The sequence below is a fragment of the Argopecten irradians genome, chromosome 13, assembly GCF_041381155.1.
Source record: "Argopecten irradians isolate NY chromosome 13, Ai_NY, whole genome shotgun sequence".
Classification (NCBI taxonomy): Eukaryota; Metazoa; Mollusca; class Bivalvia; order Pectinida; family Pectinidae; genus Argopecten; species Argopecten irradians.
In genome coordinates this window covers 10888842-10910807 of record NC_091146.1, presented here as the reverse complement: position 1 = coordinate 10910807, position 21966 = coordinate 10888842, and the positions used below count along the sequence as shown (strand labels likewise).

The 21966-nt window shown below is 36.8% G+C and overlaps 1 protein-coding gene and 1 long non-coding RNA gene across 3 annotated transcripts in view; one reads left to right on the top strand and one right to left on the bottom strand.

Annotated features, from left to right (window-relative positions):
• The window catches only part of LOC138305450 (uncharacterized), a 39744-nt gene extending 26308 nt beyond the window's left edge, over nucleotides 1–13436 (top strand). The window contains exon 6 of one of the 2 annotated variants that reach the window (XM_069245681.1): nucleotides 12135–13436. In XM_069245681.1, coding sequence (XP_069101782.1) covers nucleotides 12135–12650 — 516 coding nt within the window. In that variant the 3' untranslated portion in view covers nucleotides 12651–13436. Of the gene's footprint in view, nucleotides 1–11308; nucleotides 11548–12134 lie in introns of those variants that run through there. The other variant, XM_069245682.1, reaches the window with a different exon arrangement.
• LOC138305978 (uncharacterized) overlaps nucleotides 1–20347 on the bottom strand; it is a 285191-nt gene extending 264844 nt beyond the window's left edge. The window contains exon 1 of the long non-coding RNA XR_011205751.1: nucleotides 20217–20347. This is a non-coding gene — a long non-coding RNA (uncharacterized lncRNA). The remainder of the gene's footprint in view (nucleotides 1–20216) is intronic.
• Nucleotides 20348–21966: the final 1619 nt, after the last annotated feature.

Here is a 21966-nt window from a genome sequence, read left to right as displayed (position 1 = left end):
ATCGCGTACATATTTTCGTAAGAAATCCTAGCACAAATTCGCAATTTTGCTCCTGATTCACGTATAATGTACAGATTTTCTCAATATTGGCCATCACACAGCGAGATATGAAAACTCAGTTAGGTAGTCGGGCGAAACAAGTATGTATAGATTAAATTAAAGGTTAAATTAGAGCAATCATATTGGGAACGTGTTGAAAAAAATATGGCTTATCAATTGACTTGTCCCATTTGGAAATGTTGACGAAAAACGTAAAACGGAAAAGCGGAACTTATACGGCAGTATGAACTCATACACAAGTATCTCACCAAATCGACTTATTATCTCGCCAAGTCGACTTACTACGTGTTAGTTAAGTGGACTTAAATGTCTCAATATGTGAGTAACGTTAACATTGAATTACAGCTAGAAATATGTGTTTTTCATGCTGGATGTAATTACATAATAGTGTAGGCATATTTTCATTGATTTACTTTTTTAATACTCAATGCATTATGATGAAAATGATAAAAAGACTGAGACTGATAATAATATTCGTTCTAATTTCATTTCGGCTTAATTAGCTAAATATGTTGAATTTTGAAATAACAATTTCATAATATTACTCTTCACTATAATATGACAAAATCCATTATTATAAAAAAGCTTGTATAGCACAGTTGTGCTCTACCTACGTTGTAATGAAAACTCTACATGTGTGTATCAATATATGAATTTTGAAATCATTATGCAATAAAAAATACATAGCAATATGCATATTTAAAGGTATTACGACTTATATTTACAAGGACTTACAAAACCGCAGTTAAATCTGGTGCAAGTCAACACAGTTTGACTTTTTTTCAAAATGCGTTTAACATGCACCATATTTAAGTTACGCACTTTGAAATAATTTTTCAAAGTGAGTTATTTTACAAAGCGGGTTGTAACAATGCCATTTAGCTGAAACTTGCCTGCAATTGTCATGACTTGATCCCATTTGTGTGTTGTTTGTTTTGTTTGATTCAACAGTCACTATCTTGTAAAAACATTTTAATGTCAATCATTTTGCAAAACCACTTTTCCTATTTAACTTATTGCAAAGGTTGTCAGATGACCGCAATCTGACTAAAATACATATCCTTATATGGATCTGTATTTTAATCAGATTATAAAATACATATCCTTATATGGATCTGTATTTTAATCAGACTGATATGACCGCTATGTCTATTAGATCTACTGATTTAGTGCAAGATATTCATACTGTTTGTTTTATTAACGGCACATTGACAGTCTCGGTAATTAAGGGCCAAACGAACATCATTGATACAAACGTACCTTATGATTAAAATAACTGCGTGCTTAACATTTCTGTTTTAAAGATGCTCCATCGCTGACAAATGGTAATTTTTCAGTATCAAAAAAGGATCAGACGATTTGGTATTTTTCTTCAGTTACAAAAGTTACACCATTACGAGCATTGGAAAATTTGAGCTTCTAATTTTACTTCAAGATAAACATATTAGAACAAATTATTTGCATCCCGAAAAAATCCGTGGCACTATGTTCTATATAGAATGAAGTTCTTACTGTTTGCACCAAAAGCAATATAAATAATTTTATATTATTTTTTGTGTTCATTAGACATAATTATACACGATTACACAATTGTTGTTCAAATGATGAGTATCACTTATGGTCTGCAATGGAGCATCTTCATTAATATGTTACATTTTATAAGATATCTCACAAGTATACATTATATGAATTATCTTACAAACATACAGACTTTAAGATGTCTGATTGTAAGCCTTATGTACAATGTATTGCATTAGGATTAACATTGCTCCATGAACAAATGATGTATAAAATCGAATCTAAGAGAAAGATGACTTTTATTATCCACCGCGAAACGCGTTTGCAGGGGATATATTGTTTTGGGCTCCGTCCGTCTGTCCGAGCATCTTTAAAAGGTTTTGAATGATAAGATGTTTTCAAGTTTAACACAACAACTGTATGAAAAATGGAAAAAATGGTAAAAAAGATAAAAATTGATAAGGTCACATGATAATAAGATCTGTAACTTATCATATAGATATATTTTCTTACATAAGATACATTAAAAGAAAATCGAGTCTCACAACATGATTGTTTGTTTTGTTTGAGTTTTTCGGCGCATCGATAACTAAGGTCATATAGGGCCAAACTACAGGCATTAATACCAGGATAACATATCAGGATAAGAAAAACAAGTAAGGACACAGATTGTAAACGTTTATTTGATAAAAAAAGGGTTTGCATGGGATAAAATAGTTTTGGCTAAAACACATGAGAAAACTCATGCACAATGCTGATAAAACATGAAAATGAGTTAACATGTTGGAGACGTCGACGTATTTATCTCTAATAAATATTAAATCCGCACAGTGTAATAAAATGTGCTCTTCTTGGAGCGAAGAGTCATGTGTATGGCTATGTAGAAAGATTCGTTTCGGAAAGCTACTTTTGTTGCAAATGGTGGTTAATGGTTGACTGAATTAAAGGTTTTGTATCAGTGTATGGTAGCTTCACATCTGTTTGTATTTAGTTGAGTGCATTCCTGGCTACTGCGCAAGCGATACCGAAAGTCACTGCCTTATACTGTTTAATATATTTTTCACCGTGATTTAGTGACACCAATTCTTATAAACAGATACTTAGGGAAACCTGTCAACGATATTCTACTATATATAAGACAGTTCTAAATACATTCATTTTGTATAAACGTCAAGCGGCGTATCATGCAAACTCTTGCATCGGTCACGATATTCTAAGCATCTGATCGACTTTGGAAACTTTCGGAACAATGCAATGCAAATCAGGTTTATAAACTCACCTAATGTAATGGCGCGGTATCCGTCGTCCGTTAACTTTTCACAAAAATCCTCACTTGCCATAAACGTCTGAATGGATCTTCATCAAATTTAATCTGAAGCTTCCTTGGGTGAAGGGGAACCAATCCTATATAAATGATGACCCTGGACCCCAGGGGTCCGAGGGACGGGGCCCAATAGGGGAAATATAGCAAATTCTTTAAAAATCCTTCTTCTATAGGAATGAAGGGATTTAGCTCTAATTTAGTCTGAAGCTTCCTTCGGTGAAGGGGAACCAATCTTGTATAAACGGTGACATTGGCCCCCAGATGGTGGGCTATTCAAATCGCCTTTCGTCCGTGGTCCGTCGTCCGTCCGTCCTTCCGTCCGTCCGTCCGTCCGTCCGTTAACAATTCTTGTTACCGCTATTTCTCAGAAAGTACTGAAGGGATCTTTCTCAAATTTCACATGTAGGTTCCCCTAGGGCCCTAGTTGTGCATATTGCATTTTGGGACCAATCGGTCAACAAGATGGCCGACTGCCGGCCATCTTGGATTTTGATAGTTAAAGTTTGTTACCGCTATTTCTCAGAAAGTGCAGAAGGGATCTTTCTCAAATTTCACATGTAGGTTCCCCTATGGCCCTAGTTGTGCATATTGCATTTTGGGGACCAATCGGTCAACAAGATGGCCGACTGGCGGCCATTTTGGATTTTGATAGTTAAAGTTTGTTACCGCTATTTCTCAGAAAGTGCTGAAGGGATCTTTCTCAAATTTCATATGTAGGTTCCCCTAGGGCCCTAGTTGTGCATATTGCATTTTGGGACTGATCGGTCAACAAGATGGCCGACTGGCGGCCATCTTGGATTTTGATAGTTAAAGTTTGTTACCGCTATTTCTCAGAAAGTGCAGAAGGGATCTTTCTCAAATTTCACATGTAGGTTCCCCTAGGGCCCTAGTTGTGCATATTGCATTTTGGGACCAATCGGTCAACAAGATGGCCGACTGGCGGCCATCTTGGATTTTGATAGTTAAAGTTTGTTACCGCTATTTCTCAGAAAGTACTGAAGGGATCTTTCTCAAATTTCATATGTAGGTTCCCCTAGGGCCCTAGTTGTGCATATTGCATTTTGGGACCAATCGGTCAACAAGATGGCCGCCTGGCAGCCATCTTGGATTTTGATAGTTAAAGTTTGTTACCGCTATTTCTCAGAAAGTACTGAAGGGATCTTTCTCAAATTTCATATGTAGGTTCCCCTAGGGCCCTAGTTGTGCATATTTCATTTTGGGACCAATCGGTCAACAAGATGGCCGACTGGCGGCCATCTTGGATTTTGATAGTTAAAGTTTGTTACCGCTATTTCTCAGAAAGTGCAAAAGGGATCTTTCTCAAATTTCACATGTAGGTTCCCCTAGGGCCCTAGTTGTGCATATCGCATTTTGGGACCAATCGGTCAACAAGATGGCCGACTGCCGGCCATCTTGGATTTTGATAGTTAAAGTTTGTTACTGCTATTTCTCAGAAAGTGCAGAAGGGATCTTTCTCAAATTTCACATGTAGGTTCCCCTATGGCCCTAGTTGTGCATATTGCATTTTGGGACCAATCGGTCAACAAGATGGCCGACTGGCGGCCAAATTGGATTTTGATAGTTAAAGTTTGTTACCGCTATTTCTCAGAAAGTGCTGAAGGGATCTTTCTCAAATTTCATATGTAGGTTCCCCTAGGGCCCTAGTTGTGCATATTGCATTTTGGGACTGATCGGTCAACAAGATGGCCGACTGGCGGCCATCTTGGATTTTGATAGTTAAAGTTTGTTACCGCTATTTCTCAGAAAGTGCAGAAGGGATCTTTCTCAAATTTCACATGTAGGTTCCCCTAGGGCCCTAGTTGTGCATATTGCATTTTGGGACCAATCGGTCAACAAGATGGCCGACTGGCGGCCATCTTGGATTTTGATAGTTAAAGTTTGTTACCGCTATTTCTCAGAAAGTACTGAAGGGATCTTTCTCAAATTTCATATGTAGGTTCCCCTAGGGCCCTAGTTGTTGCATATTGCATTTTGGGACCAATCGGTCAACAAGATGGCCGCCTGGCAGCCATCTTGGATTTTGATAGTTAAAGTTTGTTACCGCTATTTCTCAGAAAGTACTGAAGGGATCTTTCTCAAATTTCATATATAGGTTCCCCTAGGGCCCTAGTTGTGCATATTTCATTTTGGGACCAATCGGTCAACAAGATGGCCGACTGGCGGCCATCTTGGATTTTGATAGTTAAAGTTTGTTACCGCTATTTCTCAGAAAGTGCAGAAGGGATCTTTCTCAAATTTCACATGTAGGTTCCCCTATGGCCCTAGTTGTGCATATTGCATTTTGGGACCAATCGGTCAACAAGATGGCCGACTGGCGGCCATCTTGGATTTTGATAGTTAAAGTTTGTTACCGCTATTTCTCAGAAAGTACTGAAGGGATCTTTCTCAAATTTCATTATGTAGGTTCCCCTAGGGCCCTAGTTGTGCATATTGCATTTTGGGACCAATCGGTCAACAAGATGGCCGCCTGGCAGCCATCTTGGATTTTGATAGTTAAAGTTGTTACCGCTATTTCTCAGAAAGTACTGAAGGGATCTTTCTCTCAAATTTCATATGTAGGTTCCCCTAGGGCCCTAGTTGTGCATATTTCATTTTGGGACCAATCGGTGTCAACAAGATGGCCGACTGGCGGCCATCTTGGATTTTGATAGTTAAAGTTTGTTACCGCTATTTCTCAGAAAGTGCAAAAGGGATCTTTCTCAAATTTCACATGTAGGTTCCCCTAGGGCCCTAGTTGTGCATATCGCATTTTGGGACCAATCGGTCAACAAGATGGCCGACTGCCGGCCATCTTGGATTTTGATAGTTAAAAGTTTGTTACTGCTATTTCTCAGAAAGTGCAGAAGGGATCTTTCTCAAATTTCACATGTAGGTTCCCCTATGGCCCTAGTTGTGCATATTGCATTTTGGGACCAATCGGTCAACAAGATGGCCGACTGGCGGCCAAATTGGATTTTGATAGTTAAAGTTTGTTACCGCTATTTCTCAGAAAGTGCTGAAGGGATCTTTCTCAAATTTCATATGTAGGTTCCCCTAGGGCCCTAGTTGTGCATATTGCATTTTGGGACTGATCGGTCAACAAGATGGCCGACTGGCGGCCATCTTGGATTTTGATAGTTAAAGTTTGTTACCGCTATTTCTCAGAAAGTGCAGAAGGGATCTTTCTCAAATTTCACATGTAGGTTCCCCTAGGGCCCTAGTTGTGCATATTGCATTTTGGGACCAATCGGTCAACAAGATGGCCGACTGGCGGCCATCTTGGATTTTGATAGTTAAAGTTTGTTACCGCTATTTCTCAGAAAGTACTGAAGGGATCTTTCTCAAATTTCATATGTAGGTTCCCCTAGGGCCCTAGTTGTGCATATTGCATTTTGGGACCAATCGGTCAACAAGATGGCCGCCTGGCAGCCATCTTGGATTTTGATAGTTAAAGTTTGTTACCGCTATTTCTCAGAAAGTACTGAAGGGATCTTTCTCAAATTTCATATGTAGGTTCCCCTAGGGCCCTAGTTGTGCATATTTCATTTTGGGACCAATCGGTCAACAAGATGGCCGACTGGCGGCCATCTTGGATTTTGATAGTTAAAGTTTGTTACCGCTATTTCTCAGAAAGTGCAGAAGGGATCTTTCTCAAATTTCACATGTAGGTTCCCCTATGGCCCTAGTTGTGCATATTGCATTTTGGGACCAATCGGTCAACAAGATGGCCGACTGGCGGCCATCTTGGATTTTGATAGTTAAAGTTTGTTACTGCTATTTCTCAGAAAGTGCTGAAGGGATCTTCTCAAATTTCATATGTAGGTTCCCCTAGGGCCCTATTTGTGCATATTGCATTTTGGGGCTGATCGGTCAACAAGATGGCCGACTGGCGGCCATCTTGGATTTTGATAGTTAAAGTTTGTTACGGCTATTTCTCAGAAAGTGCAGAAGGGATCTTTCTCAAATTTCATATGTAGGTTCCCCTAGGGCCCTAGTTGTGCATATTGCATTTTGGGACTGATCAGTCAACAAGATGGCCGACTGGCGGCCATCTTGGATTTTGATAGTTAAAGTTTGTTACCGCTATTTCTCAGAAAGTGCAGAAGGGATCTTTCTCAAATTTCACATGTAGGTTTCCCTAGGGCCCTAGTTGTGCAATTTCATTTTGGGACCAATCGGTCAACAAGATGGCCGACTGGCGGCCATCTTGGATTTTTGATAGTTAAAGTTTGTTACCGCTATTTCTCAGAAAGTACTGAAGGATCTTTCTCAAATTTCATATGTAGGTTCCCCTAGGGCCCTAGTTGTGCATATTGCATTTTGGGACCAATCGGTCAACAAGATGGCCGCCTGGCAGCCATCTTGGATTTTGATAGTTAAAGTTTGTTACCGCTATTTCTCAGAAAGTGCAGAAGGGATCTTTCTCAAATTTCACATGTAGGTTCCCCTATGGCCCTAGTTGTGCATATTGCATTTTGGGACTGATCGGTCAACAAGATGGCCGACTGGCGGCCATCTTGGATTTTGATAGTTAAAGTTTGTTACCGCTATTTCTCAGAAAGTGCAGAAGGGATCTTTCTCAAATTTCACATGTAGGTTTCCCTAGGGCCCTAGTTGTGCATATTGCATTTTGGGACCAATCGGTCAACAAGATGGCCGACTGGCGGCCATCTTGGATTTTGATAGTTAAAGTTTGTTACCGCTATTTCTCAGAAAGTACTGAAGGGACTTTCTCAAATTTCATATGTAGGTTCCCCTAGGGCCCTAGTTGTGCATATTGCATTTTGGGACCAATCGGTCAACAAGATGGCCGCCTGGCAGCCATCTTGGATTTTGATAGTTAAAGTTTGTTACCGCTATTTCTCAGAAAGTGCAGAAGGGATCTTTCTCAAATTTCACATGTAGGTTCCCCTATGGCCCTAGTTGTGCATATTGCATTTTGGGACCAATCGGTCAACAAGATGGCCGACTGGCGGCCATCTTGGATTTTGATAGTTAAAGTTTGTTACTGCTATTTCTCAGAAAGTGCTGAAGGGATCTTTCTCAAATTTCATATGTAGGTTCCCCTAGGGCCCTAGTTGTGCATATTGCATTTTGGGACCAATCGGTCAACAAAATGGCCGAAGGGCGGCCATCTTGAATTTTGATAGTTAAAGTTTGTTACCGCTATTTCTCAGAAAGTACTGAAGGGATCTTTCTCAAATTTCATATGCAGGTTCCTGAAGGGGTCTAGTGCATTTTCGGACTTATCGGTCAGCAAGATGATCGACAGGTGGCCATCTTGGATTTTGATAATTGAAGTTTGTTACTGCTACATATCTCAGAAAGTACTGAAAGGATCTTTCTCAAGTTTCATATATAGTATGTAGTAAAAGTTTGAAAAGCAGGGGAAAGATCCCTCTTTCTGTTCTCAGACATAGATCATTCTTTGGTGGGCGCCAAGATCCCTCTGGGATCTCTTGTTAAAATCCGTCTTCTGTAGCAATGAAGGGATTTAGTTCTAATTTGGTCTGAAGCTTCCATGAATGAAGGGAAGCTATATGTATAAACGGTGGTTCTAGTCCCCCAGGGGCCTGGAGGGCGGGGCCCAATATGGGAAATGTAGCAAATATTCTTTAAAATCCTTTTTCTGTAGGAATGAAGGGATTTAGTTCTAATTTGGTCTGAAGCTTCCATGGGTGAAGAAAAAACAATTTTGTATAAACGGTGACCATGGCCCCCAGGGGCCTGGTGGGCGGGCCCAAATAGGGGAAATATACCAAATTCTTTAAAATTCTTCTTCTTCTGTAGGACTGAAGGGATTTAGTTCTAATTTGGTCTGAAGCTTCCATGGGTGAAGAAAAAACAATTTTGTATAAACGGTGACCATGGCCCCCAGGGGCCTGGTGGGCGGGCCCAATAGGGGAAATATACCAAATTCTTTAAAATTCTTCTTCTTCTGTAGGAATGAAGGAATTTAGTTCTAAATTGGTCTGAAGCTTCCTTGGGTGAAGAGAAACAAATTTTGTATAAACGGTGACCCTGCCCACCTGGAGTGCGGGTCCCAATAGGGAAAATATAGCAAATTCTTTAAAATCCGTCTTCTTCAGTAGCAATGAAGGGATTTAGTTCTAATTTGGTCTGAAGCTCCCTTGGGTGAAGATAAACAAATCTTGTACAAATGGTAACCTTGGCCCTAGGGGCCTGAGGGGCGGGGCCAAATAAAGGAAATATAGCAAATTCTATAAAATCCTTCTTCTGTGGGAATGAAGGGATTTAGTTTTAATTTGGTCTGACGCCTCCTCGGGTGAAGTCGAACAAATATTGTATAAACGATGGCGCTGTCCCCCCAGGGGCCTGAGGGGCGGGGCCAAATAAAGCAAATTCTTTAAAATCCATCTGTAGAAATAAATAGATTAAGTTCAATTCTAAAGCCATCAAGATGGTAGCTTGCAGTGGCGTAGGAAGTTGAAACGTAATGGGGGGGCAAAGGTTCTCAATATTTTGTTACCTCCCCCCCCCGCCGCACCTACAGGAGATTAATTCAACTCCCAACCATATATGCTTTATGTACATTTTTCATATATCATTAAATTTAATCCTTGTACACATTTATAGACAGTGGGGTCGCTAAAAGAAAATTAACGAATACGCAAATTGGCCAAATTAGCGTGTGAGCGTCGAAGGCGCGAGATTTTGGTGTTTAAGGGGTCTGAGGATGACCCCCGGGAAAAAATATTGCAACTTAGAATGACTGATATGAGATTTACAATGTATTTTGATGATTTTGCGAGCGCCCGAAAGCGCGAGCTTTTAGTGTTTGGGGGGTCCGGGGGTGTCCCCCGGAAAAAAATACGATTTAGAATGGCTTAGATGAGTTTTGATGAATTTGCGAGCGCCCGAAAGCGCGAGATTTTGGTGTTTGAGTGGTCCCCCGGAAAAAAATTACGATTTAGAATGGCTTAGATGAGTTTTACGATGCATTTTGATGAATTTTCAAGCGCCTAAAGGCGCGAGAATTTGGTATTAGGGGGTCCGGGGGTCTCCCCATGGAAAAAAATAACGATTTAGAATGACTTATATGAGTTTTACGATGTATTTTAATGATTATATTTAGCGTTCTTAACATGGTAATTTTTCGATTTAAAGTTACCTGCATTTAGAAATGATAATTGTGTCGTCATAACATTTTGCAACTCTACTCGGTCTGAATATACCGGCTTCACACCATCGGCACATTGTTGAGTAATATAAAAAAATGAATAAATTGTCTCGCTAAGACATGTAAACAAATTGATCTTTTAAGAGACATTTTTTAAATACTACATAGAATCCCTTGATGGACATTTTTAGTCTAGTTCGTGTGTATTGAATTTTTACTATTTAAGGTTTGACATTATGTGCTTGAACGTTTTAGGAAATGCGCCGCATGAAGAAGAATGAAGTACGAAAAATGTGCAGGAGGACCATTTTTTCTTTCAAATAAGCATTTTTAGAAAATTTCAGTCGGCGAAAATGGGGGGGGGGGGCAAAAAGACAGTTGCTGCCCCCCCCCCCCCCCCCCCCCCCCACCCCCCCCCCCCCCCCCCCCCCCCCCCCCCCCCCCCCCCCCCCCCCCCCCCCCCGCTTCCTACGCCCCTGGCTTGTATTCTTAACCTGAACAGTTGAGCGATACAGGCCCAATGGGCCTCTTCTTCTATTGTCAAAAAAGAGCGTGACGAAACAGAAAACTTTCTGTACCGGTCAAAAACAGTTACATCGTTATTAAGCAGATTGTATTTAATATATTTAACATCACCCAAGGCCCATGTGTACTATCCACTATCGCTTATTTACCCATATGACTCATTTGAGGTTCTAGTAATTATTTGTAAAATTACCCAGCCTTGCTTTGGGAAACAGAATAAGCATTGTTCAATGTACTATTCTTATAGAAGAGGAAAGATTTAAAAGAGACTATGCTACATTTCCGTTATCTTGGCCCCGCCCCTCAGGCCCCTGGGAACCAGACCCACCGTTTATAAAAAAACTGGTTCCCCTTCACCCAAGTACGCTGCAGACTAAATTAAAACAAAATCCCTTCATTCCTACAAAAGAAGGATTCAAATAATTAGTTATACTGTTCCACTAATGGGCCCCGCTACCCTCAGGCCCCTGGGGACCACACCCTCCGTTTATGCAAGATTGGATTCCCTTCACTCACGGAAGTTAAAGACCCAATTAGAACAAAATCCCTGTATTCCTACAGAAGGATTTGAAAGCATTTGTTACATTTTTCCAATTGGGCCCCGCCCCTCAGGCCGCTAGGGGACCATATCTTCTAAATAAAACCCAAGGAAACTTCAGACGAAATTAGAACAAAATATCTCATTCTATGTACTTTTAAAAAACAATGCTATATTACTCCTATTGGACGCTGCATTTCAGATTCCTGGGGATCTCGGACACCGTTTATGCAAGACTGGTTCGCCTTCAACAAAGAAAGCTTCAGACTAACTTCAAAGTCAAAGTCCATTCAGCTATTTCATCACGTCCGTCCAGTTTTCTGGAGGCAGCAATCTGATTGACCGTTTCGAAAGGTCCCCAAAACGTGATTTCTAACGGAATGTTTCAAATCCACTTATCACACGTAGTGATAATAACAATTTGATTGAAATACATTGCACATATCCCATATTATCACACATTTGATAAGAGAATCCAGAAAACATCCCATTAGGAGTCACGTTTCTGGCTCGACCTTTGGGAAATGATCAATCAGATTGCTGCTGCCAGCATAATTTGACTACAATTTGATAAAGCTTGTCAGAATTATATTTAATGTACGTAGTCAATTCGCCCAAATGTAGAGTAAGGTGTGGAGAAAAATGCATTTGATCTGGAGGACATTTGATATAAAGGTCATCCGAACCTGACCCTTATTGGATAAAGTCATATCCTCTATTGAATGGATGTGGTTATGAATTTAACCGCTGTTTACCGCTATATTTTTGCAAATGCTACATAAATCTTTATTCAAATGCCACGCATAGCACTTATTTTCATATGCAGGTTGTATATATAAATTTTATAGATACATTCTTCTTGATGTTCGTCAAACGTATTTAGTATTTCGCGAATTCAAGATATCAACCATTTTCTTTGAAGAGGAAATAAAAACACCAGCAAAACTATATATATAAATATACATATATGTCAAGACCCTTCGTATTCATTGATATATTTCAAATTGGTAGTTTTATAATTATTTTAGACGGAATCACAAACGGACTGGATTACTAGCTACAGGGTGCATCCAATGACCAAAGATGTCAAGTTCATCTGCAACATCATTGACACACCAGGATTCGGCGATACCAGAGGAATACACAGAGACCATCAACTTGTGGATCAGATCCGGGCTTTCTTCAACACGAAAGGCGCCAAAGGAATAGAAACCATTGATGCTATATATGTTTTGTCACACAGGCCCCCATTAGCAAGGCTAACCCACACTCAGCGGTATATCTACGACTCCATACTCTCCATATTCGGGAAGGACACGGAAGAAAACATCGTAGCTATGGTAACTTTTGCAGATGGAAAAGAACCCCCAGTATTAAATGCCTTGGAACATGCAAATATTCCGATTAAAATGCATTTCATTTTCAATAATTCAGCACTATTCGAGCCGAATTCAGATGCAAAATGCAATAAGTTCGGAAAGATGTTTTGGGAGATGGGTTTTCTAAGCTACCAAGGGTTTTTTTCAGATTCCTGCCCCACATGAAGACACAGAGTTTACAGCTAACAGCAAAGGTATTAAATAAACGAGAGCAGCTCAACACAACAGTGATAGGACTTTTGCCACAAATCGACATGGGTCTTTGTGAACTTGCAACAATGAGGACTGAACGAGAACTTATTGAAAAATTCGACAGAGAAATTATGGATAATCAAAATTTCACTTACGAAGTGGATGAATTTCAACAGCACCTTGAGAGAAAACTGGATCCTGGAAATTATGTCACAAACTGTACTTTTTGTCATATGACGTGTCATTATCCTTGTGCATACAGTGACGACAAAGATAAGATTCACTGTTCAGCCATGGATGCGGAGGGGAAATGTACAGTTTGTCCAAAGAATTGCAAAACTGGAAGAACCATAAAAACAACGATTTTCGTATCGAGGGATAAAAACAGTTAAAGTGAAGAGAACATACGAAGAAATGAAAAAGAAGTTGGATATCGCAAAAGAAGCTAAGGTTTTTCTAAGCAACATGTAATTCGCCGTCTTGAAGATGCATTCAAAGGAATGAAAAACGGCGTTTTGCGTATGATTGATCAAGTTAGGATCTGCGGAAACTATCTACGAAAACAACGCCATCAAGTCAAACCCACTCACTGAAGTGGAATACCTCGACGTCCTCAATAGAATCTGCACAACAAGAGAAAAAATCCGGGTTTCAGGAACGTGTTTCGATGTTAAAAAGTCTAAAACGCGCAGCGGAACTAAAGGCAAAATCAGAACATCTCACATCTGAACAAGATGTTGGAGGAATTTGGATTACACGACATGGACATGTAATAAGATATTTCATCCAACAATCAACATTTTCGTAATCGTTAGGTTGGATGTGTTTCTTTGTAAAAGTCAAATTATTGGGCAATCGAAACTTTGATAGATTGAAATTATCGAACAAACACATCACATTAACGATTTTTAAAGAGGTCCTTCCATTATAGGTGTCTGAAGTATCAACTAGAAAGAAAAACAAACTTACTAAAGTAATAGTGCTACGTAACACACCTCTATATCAACCTGATTAAAACGCGTATCCCTATTATCACTACAATTGATAAGAGGACGGTTATAATGATATGTATTTTAATCATATTGACCTCTATTGTTTGATTAAATAACGTCCTACTAACAGCTCTATTGATTCCGCCTGCGGCCTCCACTCTCCGACGGGTTTATTGCGTTCGATTTTCATTTATTAATTGTCCTCTTGTACGCTCTATTCTTAATTCTATATCGTGAGACCTTGTTTGGTTATTGTTTGTTTTGATAAAGGGACAGACTGCCCCGAAAACCCAACAATTTAATCTATTTTGACTACCCAGTTGGGATTGTTTCCTTTGAAGTAATTCGTTGTCCTACAGACATGCGTCTGCATGAATCTTAGTTACCCTGAACATTAGTGTTAATATTACTTCTTATATGATACAATTGGACTCTATTTTTTAAATAATGGTTATAGTTCCATAGGCTCCATCGCACAAAGAGCATTAACATTAGTTATCAGTTGAGTAATTTATTGATGTTTAATCGTATGTTCAGGACACAGTCATATGTATAGTTCCTTTTCTGTTGAAATAATCATCTTCGATGCCAAAATATATTAATGATGTACACCGCTGGGAAATAGTATTTTTTCTCAATAAAAAAAAAGACGCAGACGAATTAGTGTGTTAACTTCTGTGACAAAAAATTACTTTACAAGATTAATTAAACTATTTAAAATATTGATTGCGTCCCGAAAAAAAATTCATGACACCCCATTATGGAATGACTTACTAATGCGCATGAGCCTAAAGCAAAACAAACAAGTTTTATGTGTAATTTTTTGTGTTAATATGGGGCTTTCGGGATACCAAAATGGCGTGCGTGAAGTGCAGTTTACCGTCGATTAGTCCCACTTTCCAGTTATTGCGAAACCATTTTTGACGTGATTATTTTTGGTGACGTCATAATCACCATAAAGTGGGACTAATCGACGGTAAATTGTACTTCATTCACGTCATTTTGGTATCTCGAAACCACCGTATTAGACACGGATTTGTTATTCAAATGATGAATATCCATTCTCTTCATCCAGTAAATACGCATATGCATACGCCTATTGTTGTTAACTAGCTTAGACGGAATTTCAGAATAAACATAACACTTTTTTCATTATTTAATGACTTCGGGTTTTTAATGAATGCTATTTTATTTTACCTACTCCCCTACCGTGCTTATATTGAAACTTTAAAAGTTTGAACTGTATTCATCATCAAATAGATAGAAATCGAAAAAGTCGACGTAGTCTGTTTCATTATGTGGTTACGCTTCAAATTCAGGTCATCAAAGCATTTGTGTCATCGCGCCGATAACATGAAGCGTTTTTTTTTATAAAGTAGACGATAACGTTATCAAAAATAACCGTGTAATATACTTTTTCAATAAGCTTCTTCCGGGAAAATCTGGCGATGTAGTCTTTTTCGATGATCACGTGGCGTGTTTTGACCAATGAGATGTGACAAAAAATCCAGAACATTAATAGTTAAAAAATAGAAACATTTCTTATTAATATACACATGATATTGTACATGTAGGTAGCAAATATATTTTATTATGATATATATACACATATATACATTATTGTTTAACCCTCTTCTCAATTATATGATATGTAATATGCACATTTTGTAATTATTTATGGCAGTATTATGGGCAACCTAAATGAGACCTAGATACTTTAACTACCTATTATAATATCTAATTAAAATGATACATAACTTGCCTTAATTTTAATTTGTTTACGTATACTTATCCTCTTTTTTCCCTATTGTCGTTTTAAAAATATTTCATTGAGGTAACGTCTAGTAAAATTAATCATGGATAAGCATTTGTACAATGTATTTATCATAATTGTTGTAACTTCACAAATCAAATATATGTCTATTTTTTGAGATTGGTTCGTGATTCTCATTAGTGGATGGCTGATATGGACTTCAAGGCCTGTACCTGCTGTGGCGAATAGAACCAAAGTCACCAAATAGACATACTATCAATTATATTTTAGAATCATGGCACTAGATTTCCATTCTACTTTCATTTTCCCGTTTGATCAATGTTAAATCAGATGGGCAATATCAAGCTATGAGCTCAAATTTGGTATGAATATTTAACGTTTCCGTCGCGTCACGGACAATGTATACAATATAAACTTACGCCTAAATATAACGGTCAAAATATTTAAAAAGTGGTTTAGAAATTGTGTTGTCTTTGAAATATATCAAACGAAAGCCCTAACAAACACCATTCTATTTATCTTCCTTCTGGATGGGATTCATATCAACTGTATGTCCAATCTGGTAGCAGATCATTGCTTAAATATATTTGGGCTGTTACATTACAAATGAAAATTGAAAACTAATTTGTAAAGTTACAATAAACTTGATCAATCAATATAACCTTTTCATCCAGGAGTTACCTCTCCATGTTTCATGTGTTTTCTTTGTACCACTAATACCATGAGAAGATCAAGATAGACTATGTCTAATCATATTGACATTTCATATCTCTTTGTCGATAATATATTATTTGAAAATAATTGAAATCGAAAATTCAGATTTATCGTCTTGTTTCACACAATACAGAATTTTCATGTTTGACTGCAGGTGTGTTTACTCTATTTATGTCACATGTTCTTCATTGTTATGTAATTGATTTCTACGAGATTCATGACAGACAACGCCACAACCCAAAACAACTTGGGTTTTTTTTATCGTAAGAAGGAAATAGGGAATACATGGTCAATATCTTACAATAGAAGGTTTATTTTCGAAAACGTACCGTGACCCCTAATGGGATGTTTTCGTGCCATGGCGGGTCTGAATGACGTATTGACGGATAAATAACCGGCATTAGATATCAGTCAATATGTTGCAGGCTAAAATCAGGGCACATTCTACTCAATGACCATCATGTTAGACTTCGATAATGACAGAAGACGATATAAAACTTTTGTTTGTTGACTGTGTTGACACTGTAGTCTGAGATTGCTCCGAGATATCTGTCAATTTTATATGAGTGTGCTTACAGTATATGTTATGTGTGTATTAATGTTTGTTATGACTTATCGTCTCTAACACTTTTAGTCCGATGCTAATAATATATTATCAGCCAATCATCTGATCTGAATATGAAGTACAACTTCTAGTTCTAAAGTAAGAACACATTTTTGATAAATCTCACAAACGAATCAGATGAAAGATTTGTCCCTGAATGTTTATCAATGATTATAGCATTGCTGATGATTGTATAACTCGGTTTTATATGTATTAACATGAATCATCAATTATATTAATTTTTTTTTAATTTTTTTTTTATTTTCAAACATTTTACACAGTTTATATAAATAAACACCAACACACAAACACTTGCATACGCACTCATTCACAATACTTAAAACATCAAGTTGTACGTTATGTTACATCATATATAAAACATTACATAGCATGCCATGGTTTTAACCTGCATAATATGCATGTATGTGTACTAACATGACACAATACACATACATGCATGCAGACATACATACATACGTGCATGCATGCATATGTACATGCATACAAATATACTCTAACAACACATGTATACACAAGCATACACATATACATATGCACCTATACATGCATACATACACTCCTGCTTGATGTATACATAATACAAAACATATGTGTACATACATATGCATAAGCATCATGGCAGTGGCATTGCATAACACACAAATACTTAAATACTTAGCATAACATAAGATATATAGCACGATAACATATATACATTTACACATATAGATATATCCATAAAAACATATATTAGCAAACCATAACGCACATATATGCATGCTCTCTCTCTCTCTCTCTCTCTCTAACACATACACGTATATTACAGTTTAAATATATTATTATAAATAAATAAAAAAATTGTTCTGAAGAATCGTTGTGCTGATCAGCTATATAAACCCCAACAAAAGATTAAAAAAAAGAAAATTAAAGTAAGTTAGCAGTAGTAAAAGACTAAGTGAAAGACTAGGGTAAAGGTATATACTCAAAGGTCCAATAAAGATTTCCATTTCCTCCAGCCTATTTCAAATTGCCTTTTACTTTGACTAATAAACATATATTTTTAACTTAAAAAATTTCCTTAATTACATTAATAAGAGAATTGATATTTAAAGAGTTGCTAAGACATCTGGTTTTATAAATGTAATGTTTCATAATTATCAAAATTGCATTGACAACAGAGCTACAATTTTGTAAAACTATTCCAAAAAGAAAGGAATCTTTATTATATGCAAAAGGGGTAAACAATAAATCTAATAAAGTTTCAAATTTTGTCTAGTGCCTGTTGGAGTTGTTGATTGGGTTATGATAAACTTATAGAAGTCTTTCATTCCCTTTTTCCTTTTAAAGAAAATTTCTAATAATTTTGGTACAAAAGGGTATGAAAGTGTCTCTGGTTTTATTTCGAGATTTCTTAAATAGCGCTTTATTGACATATTATTCCATAGTATTGTAGAAAATTGGTATCAATTCCAATTTTTTTAAAGAAATGTAAACTTGTCAGAATTTTTCATCAAATGATTTGAAATTAAAATACCTGACCTAAACCAGTTGGGAAAAAAAATTATCATCTTTAATATCATTGTTGTACCAGAGAGGTGTTTTGATTATACACTCTTGTCTGTTTAGCCTCATATATTAAGAATAATTAAATTTATCCCATGCTTAAAGACATCTTTCCAAAATTGATTACGACATCTGGATATACAAAATTTTAAATTTTAAATCACATACTTATTTATAAGAATCAAAAATATATAATGGTTTTTACAGTATCAATGAAAAGGTAAAACAATATCAAAATAACAAACGAAAGGATGTCCCTTTATTTTTCATTCCAATGTATTTGTTATAGATAAAATGACTGATTAATAGTATGATACTGCATTCAGTGCATTTTCTTAAAACAGTTTTCTGATATTCTAAACTGTTTGTAAATGTTATTAAAATTTGAATTGTTTTATATAGCTTATTAACCGAATATTGATATTTAAGATTAACTCGATTCAAACACGTAAGATGCTTTAGAGTTTACTTTTGTAAATCTCGTTTGCGATTGCCTTTTATCCGCCGTCTGTCGTCATTGGTGTCAAATGGTATTTCCAACTTCATATTTATACATATTAAAGATGCTCCACCGCCGACAGATCATAAATGATATTCATCACTTGAACAATAATTGGTGTTTAATCGTGTATATAATAGTCTAATTAACACAAAAAAATAATATAAATTAATTTACTGTGCTTTTGGTACATGCACATTCAGTAATTCATTCCATATAGGATATAGCGGTACGGATTTTTTTCGGGATGCAATTAATTATTTTTCATATTTTTAACTTGAAGTAAAATTAGAAGCTCAAACTTTTCAATGGTGGTAATGGTGTAAAGTAAGTAACTTTTGTAACTGAAGGAAAATACTAAATCGTCTGCTCCTGTTTTTAATAGTGAAAAAATACCATTTGTCAGCGGTGGAGCATCTTTAAGCATAGAATTGATCTGGTAATGTTGCAATTCTGTCTTTTGTATTAACGAAAATACGAGTGGCATCATTTGAAGAGTTGAAATATTGAAATATGCTTAAAGGCCAAACGTCATCGATGCATTAGCTGGAAGCTTAGTATTTTAAAACTTTAGCAAATGAAAAATACTTTAGTAAATATTCAGGTAGCTAATGTTTAAAGTGTTATGTGCCATAACTGAGCGAAACTTTTGACAAGATATTGTGTCTTTAGTAATATATTGACAACCACATATTTTAACGAATCAAACTGTAGAAAGTCTTCAAAAGTAAAACATGTACTCGTACGATGATTTATAACAATTGCAACAGCATATGAATAACGCTCTGTTAGTAGTATTTTGTATGCTTTATATTTAGATGAGATAAATCTGAGTAAGTCACTTTATATCACTGTAAACTGTGAATTGAAAGTGTAGAAAACTTGGCTATTTGTTTTTGGCAGTGCTGCCAAACGTCATTATGAGTTTTTGTATGATTTTTTTTTAAATTAAACCCTGTGAATTGTAGGTATCATCAAAGTGTCGATAACATCTGAGTGTGAATAATCTTGGGGTTTTTTTTATCGTAAGAAGGAAATAGGGAATACATGATCAATATCTTACAATAGAAGGTTTATTTTCGAAAACGTACCGTGACCCCTAATGGGATGTTTTCGTGCCATGGCGGGTCTGAATGACGTATTGACGGATAAATAACCGGCATTCGATATCAGTCAATATGTTGCAGGATAAAATTAGGGCACAGTCTACTCAATGATCAACAGACCTAGATACCTAATATTCGATTCGGTTTCTGGTTTAAAGTATTACGTTTCTTATAACAGGAATACTGTGGGTAACGTCCGAGGTCATTGGGATTATACCAATTTGTTTCAATATATGACTTTCATAATACCGTAAACTTCTCAAATACCGATAAGAATATATCTACACCTGGTATTTGGTATGGCCAACTCAAAAAGATCACCAGACCGTGACCCTTAATGGGATGTTTTGTATATGTCAAACATCAGGTTATCGTTAAGACCCGCTGGCGCCAAGTATTGCTTAATGATTGAGTGTACAGGCAATGTAATTCATTTGAATGTCTTAATTAAAACCATCTTCATGAGCTTAAGATATTTTTGTGCTGTTCTTCTTTAGTTTTTTAATTACTGGCGATAACGGTAACATACATAACATTGTGTCAAAAGGATCTACCGATATCGGATACCTGTTATCAGACATCCTCATAATATATATTGATATCAAATATCTTTTCGGCACAATGTGCAGTTTTGGACAATCTAAAACTTTGAAATTTATATCTCGAAGCTAATAAAACACGATTTATACAAATGTCAAGTTACAAACTTTTTTTTTCAATGTCAATGATGCATGAACGTTAGTATATACAATTAGAATAGAACATTCTGATGACGTTACACTGTTTGCAGGTCCCTTGTAGTCTCTGCACCGGATGACACAGTGGTCGTACTTTAATTTTAATGATTTGCATTGATGCATTACATTTGATCGCTGATTAATTACACAATGAACATTTTATATTACAAAATACTATATAACAAGACGCGACATCATTTAATTTACAATAGTTTTACTTTCGTTGTTTTCTATAAAATACAGACCCTTATTAACTACCATGGAACTTGCTTGATACGAACTCGGATATTTCGACAACCTGGCTTAATACGAAGTACTTTGCCGGTACCGGCCGAATTCCTTCTTTATTTTTGTTTAAAAAACTCGGAAAATTCGAATTCGGGAAGCTCGAAAAACTTGGATAATATAAAGTAATTTTTTTGGTCCGAATGACCTCAAGCCACCCGGCACAGTGTTTCAAATCACAACTTGGAGACGTACACGATCACTGTTTTTTATAGAGAGATGTTACAATTATTCAGGTGTGAACAATGTTAGTGCTTTGAACCTTTTACTCGGCAAAAATAAACTTTACACCGTTCACCATCGTTTGATAATGAGTTGACATGCGCAGAATGATTTTCTACATAACTTCCTATAAACACATGTGGCTCAGTTACGTAAGTATATGTGCGTGAACAATTTGGTGTGACTGCACTTTATGAATCGATATTTTGGATTTATTTCGGTTTTATTGTTATACTCTTGCAACCACCATCGACGATTTTGATATCTTTCTTGCTCACATCGTTTTACGACACGGAAGAAGTAGATCTATTACCATGTAAAGTGATCGTCAGTAGACTTAATTGAGAACTTGCTTAATTCGAACACTCGGATAACTCGAATTTTATCTCGGTCTCTTCGTATTAACCGAGTTCCACTGCAAATTTGATAAGAGGATCTGGCAATATCCATTTAGGGGTCACGTTCTAGTGACCTCTATTACACGGAGTGGTTATAAGGATCTGTATTTTAATCATGTTTTTAATATTACCGTTATCACAGAATATTGTTCGAATCAGAAAATCTAGAGTTCCAAACTATTGCCAGCATTAACTCACTCCCCGTAAAGTTGTTCGACGCGTTGGTTTCCTGAATACTAAATAATTGCTCTATAACATGAATGATAGTTACAATATTTCAATACTGTAAAATGCTTTGTCTGGTGTCTACGTGCCTCCTTTGTTGTACAAAGCACAGACATTCTAATTAATAGATGGGAAAAGGATGTGACAAGATATTTTATCTAATGCAGCAC